The 17,666-nt window shown below is 41.5% G+C and overlaps 1 protein-coding gene across 1 annotated transcript in view; it reads left to right on the top strand.

The window, feature by feature from the left end:
- Positions 1-13,108: 13,108 nt before the first annotated feature.
- clmna (calmin a) overlaps positions 13,109-17,666 on the top strand; it is a 31,142-nt gene continuing 26,584 nt past the window's right edge. The window contains exon 1 of the mRNA XM_084569273.1: positions 13,109-13,800. Within this exon, the coding sequence (XP_084425399.1) occupies positions 13,716-13,800 (85 nt within the window). The 5' untranslated portion in view covers positions 13,109-13,715. The remainder of the gene's footprint in view (positions 13,801-17,666) is intronic.

Here is a 17,666-nt window from a genome sequence, read left to right as displayed (position 1 = left end):
CATAGTACACAAGGCCTGTGGGGCTGCTCTCCTGTGTTCACCTGTGTCTCTTGTGTTTAAATTTTATGTCAGATTACGTTAGATCAGCAGTTATCACTGTCAGATATGCAAATATTGTGGAATTTCTATAGGCACCATGTAATTAGATCCATTTAAACACTGTGATCACTAGATAGCAAATACAGAGAGAATTTAAATGCAACACACATATCAGTACATTCCTCTACAGTTCCCATCTGCGTGAGTCACATGGCCAACATTTGTTGCCCTTGTTAAATCAGGAAACTGAAATGTTATTCCGGTCCCACCTTACTGGATATAGCCATGACTCCCTCTTTGTTCGTTTATGCTTCCTGGTACTATCGCCTGCTTCTACACTCTTCTTTCCCTAGAGATATCCCTATTGCTGTTTTTGTTGTCTGTTCCACATACCTGTGTCTGTTTGCATGAGTGTTCTCATTGAGTGTGTTGCTGTGTGTGCTTGTGGCACCTCCTACGTTGCTCTCATCTCAGCCTCCCATGCCCACTAAGCTGTGCTGCAATCTGGAGCTCACACTCTGCGAAAAACTAGAGCATCTCTCCTGAAGAATTTTCCAGTCTTCATAAATGTGCAGTATTTTCACACAACGCTAGTCTCGTAACTCTGGTAGTTGCATTGCCTAGACCAATGGGTGATATAATTTATGGCCATTTGATAGGAGCGTACAGTATGTAGTTTTATTCATAAAGCACATGACTTCTTTGTGTAGCACTTAATATTGCTTTACAAATCACTTACAAAAAAATGAAGGGGAATGTAACAAAAAAAAGCACACAACAAAATGACCAGGGTGTAAATCAGATATTTAACCGTAATGATCATTTTTAAGTTACTAAATATATAAAGTACAATGGCAAATAATATGCAGTAGTCTTTCGGGTCAGGTTTCAGACCGGATTTTGTAAATAAAGCGTATTGAGATAATTTGCATTGTTATTGATGCTATATTAATAAAACTGAATTGAACTGAACTGAATTACAACGCTAAGTGAAGTAGAAAAGAACAGTGCCTGTGTTTCAGATGGGACCCAATATGAGCGTTGTATGGGAGAATATTTGCATAGAGCTGAGTTGTTATATACTAGGCTCAACACACGAGACAAAAATTACCCCAAAGAGAGCCAAAACAATAAAATTCAATTGAACTGAATTTCAATAACAGTGTAAATTGTCCCAAGGCACTTTACAAAATCCGGTCTGAACCCCAGCCTGAAATCCCCAGAGCTAGCCTGAGGGCGACAGTGGCAAGGAAAATCTCCCAGAACCCAGCTCATATACAGGGACCCCTCTGCCTGAGGCCGGCCAGATAGAGACAGAAAAAGGGGAATAGGGGAGGGAAGGGGAGTAGGACAGAGGACACACGGCAGTTAACATGCTATACAGTAGCAGCACACAAGAAAGTAGATAAGAAAATAAAGGATAGGAGCTCGGTGCCAGAGAAAAGAAATTAGAGGACAGGAGCTCGGTGCGAGAGAGTAGAGTAGAGGACAGGTGCTCAACTCCCAGCAGCCTAGGCCTATAGCGGCATAACTAAGGGATGGTTCAGTCCAGCCATAACTATAAGCTTTATCAAAAAGGAAAGTGCATTGATGTCTATAGTGCAAATTTTATTTATTTAATTAATTAATAAAATTGTATGCAGTGTTTTGGATGTTTGTGCTTATATAAATATGCATGTGCTCGTGACCAGATGCTCCAGAAGTTTTTACATGATGGCAGTAACTAGAAAAGGCAGTGGAAGGGGTGAGAGTGGCCGCCTAAGCATACTGCATACTGAAGGCTTTCCTGATGCACGTTGACCTTTTTATGTCCAGAAGGGACATCTAGATTTCTTTCAGGAGATTGCTGTTAATCTGGGCTGAGTACGCATGCCTGGGGGATCTAGTGCTCAGGGTAGTGGCTGCTACTCATCCCGACTGACTGTGGCCTCCAGGACCTGCAGTTCCAGGACCTAGTTTCAGAAGGAGGAGTTGAGGCCCAGAAGGCTAACTTTCCTCATGAGCTGTGGTGGAATGATGTTCTTATTATCCAGGTGCGTCAGAGCCAGGGACACAGCAGCATCTGTGGATCTGTTGGAGCAGCAGTGTCTTTAATGTGCTAAATGACCAACATTTTGAAGCACTTCCTCACAACTGGAGTCAATGCGATGGGGCCATAGTCATTCAAGCACACTGTGGGAGACTTTTTTTACTTCTTTGACACTGGTATGATGATGGAGGTCCTGAAGCACATGGGTAACAATGCTTGGCTCAGCAAGGTACTGAAGATGCCCGTAAAGACGTCTTTCAGTTGTTTTGAAGACTCAGTACTCTCCCAGATACGTTGTCTGGTCCAACACCCTTGTGGGGGTTGATCCTTGACAGGATTTTCTTTAACTGAAGTGCCTGGTCGCTGGGCTGTAGGGGAGTCTTATGTGGTTTGGTTCAGTGATTCAGACCATGCACACTTTGGTTGCACAATCTTATCAGTCTATATGGATAAATTTTCCAACTGTAACAAAAAATCCTTCGGGGTGTGCAGTCTGTTGCCAACTGATAGTGTTGTGAAATCCGGTCATTGTGTTCAGTATTAGCACTTGGAGGGATGTATATAGCAATTATCACAGTCTTGGTGAACTCAAACAATACCCAGCTATATTTATCTATGAAACCAGATGAAACTAATCAGTTGGTTAAACTCCAAGCATGCCTTAAAGACATAAAGGCTTGGATGACCTGTAATTTCCTACTCTTAAACTCAGACAAAACAGAAGTTATTGTATTCGGTCCTAAGCATCTCAGAGATTCATTATCTAATCACATGGTGTCTTTGGATGGCATTACCTTGGCCTCCAGTACTACTGTAAAAAACCTTGGTGTTATATTTGATGAGGATATGTCCTTTAAATGTCACATAAAGCAAGTGACCAGGACTGCCTTCTTTCACCTGCGTAATATCGTCAAAATTAGGAACATCCTGTCTCAGAGTGATGCTGAAAAACTAGTTCATGCATTTGTGTCGTCCAGACTGGATTATTGTAATTCATTACTGTCTGGCTGTCCAAATAGCTCTTTAAAAAGCCTCCAGTTGATTCAAAATGCCGCAGCAAGAGCATTGACAGGAATTAGCAAGAGAGATCATATTACTCCAGTTTTAGCTTCTCTTCACTGGCTCCCTTTAAAGTCTAGAATAGAATTTAAAATCCTCCTCCTTACATACAAGGCCCTTAAAGGCCTAGCTCCATCGTATCTTAAAGACCTTATTGTACCATATCATCCCAGCAGATCACTTCGGTCTGAAAGTGCAGGCCTACTTGTGGTTCCTAGAATTTCAAAAAGTAGAATGGGAGGTAGAGCTTTCAGCTATCAGGCTCCTCTCCTATGGAACCAGCTCCCAGTTTGGGTTCGGGAGGCAGACACTCTCTCTATTTTTAAGGTCAGGCTTAAGACTTTCCTTTTTGATCAGGCTTATAGTTAGGGCTGGACTAAACCATCCCTTAGTTATGCTGCTATAGGTCTAGGCTGCTGGGGGACGATGCACCAAACACATGTCCTCCTTCTTTCTTCTCTCTCCTCTCTCGCATCCTCCACTTTCTTTTCTCTGGCACAGAGCTCTTGCCCTCTAATTTCCTATATACTACTAGTCATACAATTCTGTGCTATTACTATGTAGAATGTTTACTGCTGTGTGTGTCCCACCCCCCTTCCCCCCCCCTTCCCCCCCTTCCCCCCTCTTCCCCCCCTTCCCCCCTCTTCTTGTGAGTATCTCTGGCCTGGAGTGGTGTGTTTCCTGTGGAGCTCTATACTACATCTGTTGTCGTGGTCTCATCAGCCTGCCTAGTCTTCATGGAATCCTGAAGTTATCCACTCCTACCTGAATGAACAATTCTCCAACCTGCCTATGATTCCTCTTACATTTTCAAACTGTCATGTAACATCATCAGTTTGTATCATAAGATTCCACATGTACACTTTAGTCAGATATGTGTATCTATGACAGATGTATGTTTATCTTGCTGTTCTCTTCTCTTCTCTCTTTGCTGTTCTCTTCTCTCTTTCTTCTGTCTGTACCCGGCTGGCCTTAGGCAGATGGGTCCCTCCATATGAGCTGGGTTCTGCTTGAGGTTTCTTCCTGTTAAAAGGGAGTTTTTCCTTGCCACCGTTGCCTTCAGGCTTGCTCTGGGGGTTTCAGGCCGGGTTTTTGTAAAGCGTCTTGAGACGATTTGTATTGTTATTGACGCTATATAAATAAAAATTGAAAAATTTAAACAATATGGACTGTACCTATAATAATGACAAACATTGTACAGAGAGAACCACAGTGTCCTGACATCATGTAAACACACAGGCCATCCAGACAGTGATAAGACTTGTGCGGGTGTGTCAAAGCAAGCCTCAATGAGGGTACCAGCTGGGCTGATGCTGCTTTGAAAGTAAAATGAGTAGCCTGAGAAATGAGGTCATGTACAGAATGCAAAATTCAACAGCAGTCACTACAAGGATGATTCTAAAGGGACTATAAAATCATGGCAGTTGACCAGGGTTTGTGTTCCTAATAAACACACTATAAAAATATTATTTTTAAACTGCTGTTGAGTTCTGCTCTTGTCTTACCCATGCTTCATCTACAAACAACTTTTGGTTTCACTTTTAAAAATCCAAACGTGAACACTCACTAGAAGAATGTTTCATGAAATTCCACTGTGTTTATAGTCCAGATCAGACAGAGTGAACCAGCTTTGTGTTTATGCAGTCAAGTGTTAACTTGCTCTTTTTCTAACTACATGTTGTCTCAGTGTGTGGGAATGAAATTGTGTGTGAGAAAAAGATTGATAGCTAGAGAGAGAGAGAGAGAGAGAGAGAAAATGTTCTCTGGCTCCTTTCAGTCTCCTGGATCCACACAGTCACACAACAGATGGTCAGGGAGATGGACACCGTGGCAGTGATGCTACAGTGAGTTAAAGGAGGGCAGGAATTTATATCTGTGGCAGTCTGTTGGTATGTGTTGTGAAGATAAGTACGTATAAGGAAGTGTTTGTGACTGGATAAACCTGTTTGTTATAATAGCCTTTATGTTTCCCAGAGCATACGTGCTAGGTAAGCTGTAACATTCACTGCCTGGCAAAAAAAGACACCACCTACAAGCAAATATGTACGAGCCTCCTATTGGATAATTACTGCATGGGTGATTATCTTTCAGCTGGTAACAAGTTATTTAACCCCAACTGATGCAATGAGTAGCTTCACATTTCTTAAACAACCATGTTGAATGACACATAACGTGGTCATGGAAAAGATGTTAGTCTGTTTGAGAAGGGTCAAATCATTAGCATGCATCAAGCAGAGAAAACATCTAAGGAGATTGTAGAAACTATTAAAAGTGGGTTAAGAACTGTCCAACACATTATTAAAAACTGGAAGGATAGTGGGGAACCATCATCTTCCAGGAAGACATGTGAAAATAAAATCCTGACTGATCGTGATGAACTACTGATTTTTACAACCTGGACCTTATTTCTAGCATAAAATACCATTGTTTACTCACCCATATCACTTTTGTTTCATTTGCACTTGTTCAGGAGATAATTAGATCAGCGTCCATGTAGCAGGACTGCTCAGGGCACCGAGACACAGCCTGTAAATAACGCATTATCTGCCACGAAACTCGTTTATTTCGCCAATATTTTGTTATGATACACTAATGCTATTCCCCGTTGAGTCCGGAGTTACGTGATATCATCATCCAGGGTCTGTAGATTGACCTACAGACCCCGGATGGTGTCTTCTGACCTGGACGATGTCGATGACGATGAAACAAAAGTGATATCGGTGAGTAAACGATGATATTTTATGCTAGAAATAAGGTCCAGGTTGTAAAAAACAGTAGTCCCCCTTTAAACGTTTGGTGGAATCAAATCAAGAGCATTTCTACACGCACAATGTGAAGGGAACTCAAGGGATTGGGACTGAACAGCTGTGTAGCCCTAAGAAAACCACTAATCAGTGAGGCTAACCGGAAAAAGGCTTCAGTTTACTAGGAATCATAAAGATTGGACTCTGGACCAATGGAAGAAGGTCATGTGGTCTGATGAGTCCAGATCTACCCTGTTCCAGGGTACCCATCAGGGTAAGAAGAGAGGGAGATGAAGTGATGAAATAAAGTGCATGGAGATGTTATTCGATAATCTTTTAAAGTGAAAGTACTACTTAGTTAAGCATTAAGTGGATTTTATTAATCAATTATTTTAATAAGGGATGAAGATGCTTCTACACAACATGCACAGTTTACCTGGACTCTGATCTGGTTAAATTATAGCCTGTGTCATCAAGCTCCTTAGTGTTGAGTGCCCTGCAGACAGAGACTCTGGCTTGACTCACAACCAGAAGATCGACTAACCTCGTTCAGAGTTCTCATGAGCTGGGGGAGGAAGCTGCTGCTGAGGCTGAGCTTTCTAGCCCGGATGCTCCAGAACATTTTACCTGACAGCAGCAGGGAAACAAGGCAGTGGAAGGAGTGAGAGGGGCCACCTGAGTTGCTGGAGGCTTTCCTGATGCACTTTACCCCATAGGTGTCCAGAAGTTGGGAGAAACACCTGTTATGCCATGCAAGGTCTTGCATCCAGAAACTGTATGGTCATACTGTATATAGCTGCGTAAGAAAAACAATGTCTTTTCCATTTTTTCGTCTATATACAATAGTTTCAGAAAGTATTCAGATGTGTTGACTTTTTGCTCAGCTTACTGTGTTGTAAATTAAAGTTTAGATATAGAAAATAAATTGCCCATCAGTGTACTCATATAAACACATAACACAATGACAAAGTGAAAATGGCTTTTTAGACTTACTTACAAATGTATTAATAAAAGTCTCATTGACCAAAATGTTCAGACAGCTTCAAAGGGCATACCAGAAAAAGTTTGAGAACTACTGCACTAAATAATGTACAGTCTGTGCTCGCTAGTTTTTTGCATAAACATTTATTAATGTGATCTTGGAATGATTCAGTTTAGTTTTATTTAGTGCCAGTAACAGTCAAAGCTGTCTCAACACATTTTACAGAACCCAGATCCTAAAACACCCAGAGCAAGCACTATAGCAACATTGCCAAGAAAAAAATTCCCCTTTAAAAAAATGTGCAGAATCCAGCTTAAATAAAGGATTATCTTATTATCTTATCTTATTTTCTCAAAGCCATGTGGATAAAGATGCAGAAAAAATAGGATGGTGGGACAGAAGAGAAGAGACAATCGGAAGATAAATTCATACACACATACCATAAGATTCTTCCTCACCTTCGTACTGGAGACCAAGGCAAGGTTATCCAAGGTAATCATAAGGTTAGTGAGTTTTGAAGTGCATGGGGTTAAATACAATGACTGGTTTTGTCTGAGAAGAAGTCATCTAGGTCTTTATATGTGACAGTGCAAAGCATGCCTGGAGTTTCATCTGGGAGCATAGATAAACATAGCTGGATGTCATTCGCATAGCACTGGAAGATTGTACAGTGTTTCTAATAATATTCTGTATTCTGTATAAAGTGTGTTCAAATTGAAAAGACAATTTTTTTGTGAATACAGAAAAATTGTTGGCAAGGGCAAATTGGAATATATCTGAAAAAAGATATATCTGAAATAAGATTCATAAAAGCAAAATGTGGTTAATTTAATCCCAATGAGCTTGTCTGTAAATGGTAAATGGTTTGTATTTATAATGCTTTTCTACTCATACTGTACATACATACAAATGTACATACATACATATGTACATACTATACATACATACATACTGCATTCATTCTGATTCACAGTCACGATTCACAATGCAGTTAGCAACTTTTCTGACCTATGATTGGTCTGATGTTTGTGTACAAATTTTCTCATCTTCAGCATCTTCTGCAACCCTCACAAGTAATTACATTACATTGACGCACAAACACAGATATAAGCGGCATATTCCAACAAAACCAACATGACAAAATGACTGCCAGATGCAATAGTGAGTGATCCCAACTAAATATGGTCCTGGAGGCACCTACTTAGTAGGAGCTACCACAAACAGTGCTGTAATGTTACAGTTCTAGTTACGTATGAGAATGAGCCCCATAAAAATGCATGTAATTATAGAAAAATAGGCTGAAGCATTTTTATCATTGGGACTGAATGACATACACTATATTACCAAAAGTATTCGCTCACCTGCCTTTACTCATTCCATGAACTGAAGTGCCATCCCATTCCTAACTCATAGAATTCAATATGATGTCGGTCCACCTTTTGCAGCTATTACAGCTTCAACTCTTCTGGGAAGACTGTCCACAAGGTTGAGGAGAGTGTTTATAGGAATTTTTGACCATTCTTCCAAAAGCGCATTGGTGAGGTCACACACTGATGTTGGTCGAGAAGGCCTGGCTCTCAGTCTCCGCTCTAATTCATCCCAAAGGTGTTCTATCGGGTTCAGGTCAGGACTCTGTGCAGGCCAGTCAAGTTCATCCACACCAGACTCTGTCATCCACGTCTTTATGGACCTTGCTTTGTGCACTGGTGCACAGTCATGTTGGAAGAGGAAGGGGCCCGCTCCAAACTGTTCCCACAAGGTTGGGAGCATGGAATTGTCCAAAATGTTTTGGTATCCTGAAGCATTCAATGTTCCTTTCACTGGAACTAAGGGGCCAAGCCCAGCTCCTGAAAAACAACCCCATACCATAATTCCTCCTCCACCAAATTTCACAGTTGGCACAATGCAATCTGAAATGTACCGTTCTCCTGGCAACCTCCAAACCCAGACTCGTCCATCAGATTGCCAGATGGTAAAGCGTGATTCATCACTCCAGAGAACGCGTCTCCACTGCTCTAGAGGCCAGTGGCGGCGTGCTTTACACCATTGCATCCGACGCCTTGCATTGCACTTGGTGATGTGTGGCTTGGCTGCAGCTGCTCGGCCATGGAAACCCATTCCATGAAGCTCTCTGCGTACTGTACTTGGGCTAATCTGAAGGTCACATGAAGTTTGTAGCTCTGTAGCAATTGACTGTGCAGAAAGTCGGCGACCTCTTTGCACTATGCGCTTCAGCATCCGCTGACCCCTCTCCGTCACTTTACGTGGCCTACCACTTCGTGGCTGAGTTGCTGTTTTTCCCAAACGCTTCCATTTTGTTATAATAGAGCTGACAGTTGACTGTGGAATATTTAGGAGCGAGGAAATTTCACGACTGGATTTGTTGCACAAGTGGCATCCTATGACAGTTCCACGCTGGAATTCACTGAGCTCCTGAGAGCGGCCCATTCTTTCACAAATGTCTTGTTTCACAGTCTGCATGCCTGAGTGCTTGAATTTATACACCTGGGGCCAGGCCAAGTGATTAGAACACCTGATTCTGATCATTTGAATGGGTGAGCGAATACTTTTGGTAATATAGTGTATATTGTTTGCTGATTGTATGACAAATACAAGAGATCATCTTGAGATGGGATAACGTCAGCCACAATGTCCTTCAATGTCATGTTGATGTTCCAGCCCACGTGTGCCCAGGCAGCACTCAGAACACGCCCTTCATTTTGATCTCAGCTACACATCTGTGAAGATTTATGACTGCAGACATGCGTTGCGGTATCTTTGAGTTGTTTCGCTACAGTACTGTCTTCAAGACAACAGTTTGCCACGATGACACATGCACAGACTCACAAAGTGAATACAATATCAGCCACAACATCTCGGCTGGTAATCATAAAGAAACAGAATGTTCTGGTAGAAATATTGCTGTCTAATTTGATTATTTGTTGAGGACAACTGGGAACAGTGAAATGTGCCAGATGGCTTTTAAAGAGATTAATCCAGATGACAGCAGTCGGCAGTTTGCTGAATTTAGCCCAGTAAAGATTAGTGATAAACTTTGAGGTTGATACATTCACTTCAGTGCTTTTTGCCTGAGCAACATCAAAATCTTGTCCAAAGCATGTAGATACTGGCACTGTGAAGCAACTACATAACATCCCACTGTGATGGGCTTGGGTGAACTGACCCAGCTGTTTAAAAGACAGCAGCCAAGAAGAAGATGACCTCCTAATGTGGGTCGGCATGCAAATGTGCTCCCTTTTCGAAAGATTCCCTCTCTCTCAACTGTGTTTATTAATAGAAAACCCAGTTTGTCTTTTAGCTTGTTTGGGTTTCTTTCTGCATGTCGGTTGAACAAAGTGTAGACTATTCCTTTACAACTTATGTAAAACAATTAGATTGCAACTGTATGACTAACCACACTAACCACACTTTGCAGTTCTGCATTTTTTTTTTCATTTTATTTCCAGTTCAGTGCAAATATGTCTACACCTCCACATCCCGAATCATGTAGTTTATTAGTCTGTAATCTGAAACACGACTGTCTGCCTGAGCTGTATAAACTTGCTTCACTAAAATGATCCTCATTTCCCGTGTGATGACAGTGGACAGAGACCAGACACAGATACAGTCCAGCTACTTAATGAGTACGGAACAGGAAGGGCAGCATCAGGAAGAGCAGCATAAAATTGTTCAGCTGCACATTTACTTTGAAGCCTCATTCAGCAGCTGGTCGTGCACAATGGAAAGAGAAGAATTAGCAATCCAGTGTCACCAAACCACCATAACCAAAACAGTGTCACGTTAGTCTTGAGTTTAGGGTGATAGGGTGCTCTGCAGAGAAGGTGATCTGCTGCAGTCTGAAGTCTCCCAACGAGCTGTATGCTTCCAGGACTCTGAAGCGTCAAACTAAGATTGTGGCTGATCCCTCTCATCCTGGACACAGACTATTTAACACCTCCATTTCTTCTCTGGCAGGATGGTGACAACTTGGCATCAACAGCATAAATCCATAGAACAGTGTCTGTATAGTGTCTGTATACATAGTATAGTGTCTGTAAAATTAACCTAATTCACTGGATGTCCAGCCAGTTTATGCTATCAGTCTCACAGTTAGTGAAGTGGTGATTACATGAATGCAGTGAATGTGTCTGGAGTGGCCGTAGTACACTGGGGCCTTTGGGTCCTGTGTGTTGTGGGGAGGGGCCTCTGTGGATCAGGCTTGTTCCAGTGCATCCAATAGATACTTGGTCAACAACTTGTATATTTTTTGAGTTGTTCCTAAGCCGTTTTCGTGTGTGTGCCTGTGACAGCCTGTGCTGGGGATGGCTACTGTCACCACGGAGTGTCATTGCTATGGGGTGGGGTGCCTGGTCTGGTTTAGGTGGGTGCTACATGTCTAAGCAACATCCACATGAATTCATTCATTCATTCATCTTCTGTGAAGGGTCGTGGGGTCTGCTGGAGCCTATCCCAGCTGTCATCGGGCGAGAGGTGCGGTACACCCTGGGCAGGTCGCCAGTCTATGGCAGGGCTAAGAGACAGACAACCATTCACACTCACATTCACACCTACGGCCAACTTAGAATCACCAATGGACAGTCTTTGGACAGTGGGAGGAAGCCGGAGTACCCGGAGAGAACCCACGCAGACACAGGGAGATGCAAACTCCACACAGAAAGGCCCAGTCGCCCAGAACCCGGGACCTTTTCGCTGTGAGGCATCAGTGCTAACCACCTCGCCACTGTGCCGCAACACCCACATGAGGTCCAAAAGCTTCCCAGCAGAACACTGAATTGTCCCAAGACGGTCAATATCATTTACTGCTCCTGTCAGTGGTCATAATGTTAAGTGTTTAAAGTCGTCTGTGTCTGGAAAGTCCAGCTACTGATCAATCAATACTTCTGGTAACAATTACACCATAAAGACAAAAGAACACTCGAAGCAAAGTGAGAAACGTTTACTGAAAAGCATCCTGAAAAGTCAGGAGATGAATACAAAAGTCACTGAACGTATCCTGGAGTTCAGTTAACCCATAATTAAGAACTGGAGGTAACATGGCAAATAAGTAAATCTGCATAGAAGGAGGCCACCAAGACACATATGACTAATCTGAAGGAATTACAAGATTTGGCTTCAGAGATGGGAGAGGCTCTGCATAGAAGAACTGATGCAGGTGTCATTTACCAGTCAAAGCTTTAGGGGGAACGGCAAAGAAAAATAAAATGTCTTCAGAGTTTGCTTAAGGTCAGCTGGAATAAAGTCCAGACCAAAATGGAGCTTTTGGTCCATCAGACTAGAATTTTTGTGCCGAATTGTAGTGGTAGCCTCTTGCTATGGTGATGTTTCTTAGCAGCAGGCCCCGGATGCCTTGTAAAAGTAGAGGGTAAAATACATGTAGCAAAATATAGGGAACTCCTAGAGGCCAATCTTGGGAACTTGGGAAAAGATTTATTTTCCAGCAAGACATTGGCCCAAAACATGCAGCAAAATCTATTCAGACATGGTTTAAAGAAGGTGAATGTCAAAACCCAGACCTCAATCCAATAGAGAATTCGTGGCTGGACTTAAAAAGAGTTCCTGCCGGATTCCCATGAACAGTTTTGTAGAGAAGAATGGAGTCAAATTGTAGTGTAGTCTATTTGAGACCTATCCCAACAGATGATTGATTGCACCAAAAAGTGCATGCACATACTGACTTGAAGCAGTTGAATACTTATGCAACAACTTAATTTATATTGTATTGTGTGATATTAATGGACTTTATCACTTTGTGGAAATGTTTTACAGTAAAAAGGTTTTTATTTGTTCAAAAAATCATATGACCATAATTCCATAATTTCTAAAAGCAACACAAAGCATCCAAGAGAGTGAATACTTTTTAAAGTGACTGTAATGGTACAGGGAATGGCTGTATTTCTGCTGACCATGTGCAGTCCAGCCCACTGCTTTCAGCATAATAGTGCACCAAGTCTCAAAGAAAATGAGTTAAAAACTGGTTTCATGAATATGACAGCAAGTTCAGCGGACTTCAGTGGCCTCCAGGGTCTCCAGATCTGAATCCAGGTTTGAGATGTGGTAGAAATTGGCAGCATGCATATACAGCTGGGAAATCAGTAGAAAAGATGTGGTGAAGAATCAACTGAGGCTGCTGGAAAGCAAACGGAGGCACAACGACCTCTGATACTGTTGCAAGGTGTTGTGTGATGTTTTTTTTTTTTTAAATATATATCAGCACCCATCTGTCAGACTTTCTTGAAGTGATTAATTCAGGTCTCGTCTTCACATCAATTTCTTCGTTTTGCATTATCTGTAAATAACCAAAAGTATTATAGCCTATGTATTGAAATAGAGAGTCGGTTTAGATTAGCAGAAGATGCGAGTACGAATACCTCAGCATTTTCCTTGCAGTTAGGTCAAACTGTATGTGTGTGGGATAGAAAAAGGGAGTGTGTGTGTGTGTGTATGTGTGTGTGAGAGAGAGAGAGAGAGAGAGAGAGAGAGAGAGAGAGAGAGAGAGAGAGAGGGGGCGGGCATTGGATCAGCTACGTCCCACCTCGGAAATACCAACCAGGTGCTGCAGCTTTTGCCCCTCTCCTTCCCACTCATCTCTTTGGGATCCTCGCACAGAACACCATCGCTATCAGCCCTGTACCGTGGCGTGAAAAAAATAAAAATAAAAAAATCAAATTAAACCGCAGTAAACCACCAGCAATGTCCGTTCAGTGAGTGAAAACCTCCTGTTGTTTCCATCTGAGCGGCTCGGCTAGCATGGATCCCTTTCGACCGGCTGGACAATAGACAGGCAGGGTCCCCGCTGCAGCTTTCTTGGTGTTGATCCCTGCGGCACTCTCCGCGTCTCCAGATGGCTGGACACGAGTGGGAAGATTGGTTCGAGCGGGAGGAATTTATAGGACAGATCAGCGACATCAGAGTGCAGAACCTGCAAGGTAGGAGCATCCTGGTGGGCTAAACAGATCTGACTGGTGTTTGGTAACACGGGGAGCGGAGAGCGGGGTGAGTGGCCTGGCCACGCACTCACCACCTCCGTGCAAACTGCGTGTTATGCAGTGAGGATCGTTCGTCCGGGAAACTTAAGATTAGTAGTATATTCGCTCAAACAGGTCCACAGTCTACTTTCATCTCACTTTCCTCCACATAGTCTGCACTCGGCTCACTGTGGTCGTAGCGCACAGGACACACTCTGCCTGGGCTGTGGTGTGGGGTGCACTTATTTATTTGATTTAGTAAAACGCAGTGAGAGTAGGGCAGTCCTACGCAACACCTGCTTTGGTTTTTAATAGTAGCTGTGAATCTGAAAGCACTTGTTAAAGCTCACAGACTCATGATTGCTCGGTCAATTTGTTTCATTGATTAGTTGATCATTTATAATTTAACACATGCATAAGCAATGCGTGTAGTTTCATTTGGACAAATAAATGGAACTGCGTTTTCTGTTTGTGTCAACAGCAGAATGGAAATACCACAGGCTTAAGCTACATTTGGCTTCTGAATCTTTCAAAAACGGCTGAAGATGCCAGTTATGTATCTTCCAGCACATAGCTGGGTTGTCAGACAACTTTGCATTCTGATCCCAAAGGCTGGTATCAGCCTTAATACCCTGATGTTTTCATGCAGACCTCAGCCTTCAGTGCGTTTAACCTCTATAAAGTTGTCGAGCTAGTTCATGTATGAATGGTAAGAATGTAAGCAGCAGAGGATAAGGGATCTTGACCATTTTTCCCTGGTATGGGTGAGGCTTCAAAAACTCAAGATAATTGACTCCCCCCACAACATATACTCGATTGGTGATATATTTGATATATCTGATATATTTGCCAGAACAAAAATATTGACTGATATATCCGTAACAGCTTTTTAAAACAAAATATTTGTAGTGGAATTCTGGTTTAATTGGATTCCATCCAAAAGGAAACCTGCTGTTAAAAAAAATCGTCATGGCAGTGGTAAAGGAGAAACAGGCTACTGAATAGCTCTGTGTACAGTGGTTTAGTTTACTCTGGATAGTTTCTTGTGTTATTCCCAAACAGTTATCCTACAGTTATGCGCTGATCTAACTAGCTAGTTGGTGATGGTCAGTGATAGGATCTTTACACACAACCCTCCTATTGCAGCATTACGTTCTGGTCTATGTTTTACATCTGTGGGTGTGAAAATCAGTCTCTGCCTGTTCTGCAGTGGCAGATTGCATTAGGACACAATAACAAGAGGCCGAGAAGTAACTTGTAGTTTTAAGCATTCATAGAGGTCAGTGACATAACCAAACATTTTCAGTTATTAAATTTCACTGCTGCTGGAAATCTCTGACCGTTGTACATTTACAAGGATAGGAGCCTGCAACAACAAAGTGAACCCAGAAAAGTGAGTTACGACACTTGAACATAGGGTTTTTATTACTTTACATCCATCTGTAGTAAAAAAATATTCTAAACTCAAGGTTCACTTCTCAGCTGATCTGTGTTCCTTTAACAATATCTCACAACATTTTTCTAGACATTTACAGAAAGCTTGTGTCGGAGTTTACTTATTGACGGTGTACTTAGGAAGTACTTCTGCCACATGTTAGTACAGTGAATGTGGCACAAGTCCAAGGATGGTGGTATTAATTAAAGCAATTTTATAAAGTATTTTTATGTATGTTTACATTTGAAATGACCATTAATTAATGACCAAGACACTAAAGTTATAACACAAAATATCCCTGTGTGGTCTTTCATTGGTCTCATTGTATTACATAAGTCTACCTCTGTGCTCTAGACTAACAGCAATTGGAAGTAATTAATGTAATGAGTGAGGTGAGAAAGAAAGCTTTGTTTGGCTCTAACGCTCTTCACCCTTCTGTCTGAAACGGACAAGAACTTGACCTCTTCTGATTCATTCAAACCGTCACTACATGTTATATGCTGGCACAGAATACTAGAACATCATGCTGAGATGGAAGTATCATTCCTGCTAGTCACTGATCATGGTAAGACTCACTACCACCAGTTGAAACTTCACCTTGGTGTCAGAGGAATATCATATGCAAATTGCAAATTGCCTACATAATGGCATTGGATTGGGTTGAAACGTATTTTTGGTGTCAGAACACCCACTCAAAAATCTTAAATCTTATAACTTAAAACTACAAGAAAGGCCTATTTACACATCCAGAAAAGACAGAGCAAAAGTTGCATTTATTTACAGTCTAACTGGAGAACATAAGTCTCATAGATTCTCTGCTTGAGATTTTTTATTTATTTATTTATTTTTTTAAATATGTTGCTTAATGCTCAGTGGTCATCAGCATGAAACATAATATAATATAAAGCTCAAGAAGTCTATTGAACTGAACAGAACTGCAGGGTTGGTTGATTTTCTCCCCATGCACTAGAGCAACTTTAAGTATTAAACTTTTGTTAATTTCATTGTTTTTCAAAGTTGGTGAAGTAAAAGCCAGATACTTTAATGTATGAATATGTAACTTGATGAACAGCAGACAGAAGCAAATGATGGTTTAATGGTAAATGCTACAAGATATATATATCTATATCAAGATAGGTATATCTGCTCTTATTCTATATTTTATGTTTATAGATTGAGATTTAGTTTATTTTATCTTATTTTTAAATTTTCTTCACTTATTTAAGTTTGTGTGTTTATGTACAAGAGAGTAAAGCTACTGGAGTCAAATTCCCTGTATGTGCACATACTTGGTCATTAAAGCTGATTCTGATTCTGATACTGTAACAAATTTAACAGAAGCATAAGTCACAGAAATAGCTAGAGTAAATGTTTGTTTACGTTGCTGTTAATGAAACACTAGTGCAGTGAGTTTAAGTAGGTTGTGATCTATTGCTCTAATGCATTTATCTTTTCATCTGTTATGATAAAGAATGTGTTATTGTTGCTTTCAAAAGTTTCATTTTCACTTCAATATGTACACCTTATATAGAAGATCCGAGTTAAACTCCGTAACCTAGACAGGATGTGATGAAGTCTTTCTTCATCATAATAGATATGAAACACGATAGGAACGTGTTCCTCACACGAGGCGGATTGCATTGAACTGTGTATCTTATTGCGCCCTGTGAGCAACTGTTGCCCTGGAAACACATACATGTGAGTCGCAACACAGTCTTGGCTCAGAGGTCAGATGCAAAACAAAAAACATAAAAAACTACTGCAACATTCCACTAATAACAAATTCGGTTATTTTATGTCTTATATGTCTTGTATGTTCTGTAACAATTGAGGATGGCAGAGGTGTATTGCTCGTTGACTATACAACCCAGATATTGATTGGATGATTGGATGTAGCTGACAGGAAATCCTAGCGTAACAGAAAAAAAACAGAATCCATTTTAAATGCTTTTTTATTGCACTTTGGTGTTATGGTGTTACTCAGCTTCTTAGTGCTAGTAATAGCAATAAGGCTCTATTCCCTGCTGTATGCTAACCCACTGGGAAACCCCCCTGGGCTTGCTGACCTTGCTTTTCTCTTGATGGCCCTCTCATGGCCTTACATGTTCCTCAGTGAACATAATTCCCCCAGTGCTGTCACTGCACACATATCTGATGCAGCTTCTGCTACGTAGCAGGGACCAGCAGAGCTGAACTGTCTCTCTCTTCCCATGGCAATAACGGAACAGGAAATTAGGAAGTGATGCTCACTCCTCTTTCCCTGGCACACACAGCAGGAGTTGCATAATGCCTCTCTTCATGTTCTTGCTAAGTTCTTCTTGTGTGATGCTAACATGTAACAGAAAGCGGAGCTGTCATCGATGGGGCTGGGTTTAAAAAACAGCTTTTGGAT

Source organism: Chelon labrosus (assembly GCF_963514085.1).
Source record: "Chelon labrosus genome assembly, chromosome: 20".
NCBI classification, from domain to species: Eukaryota; Metazoa; Chordata; class Actinopteri; order Mugiliformes; family Mugilidae; genus Chelon; species Chelon labrosus.
Note: the sequence above shows the minus strand (reverse complement) of the source record. Positions and strands in the feature narration are given on the sequence as shown.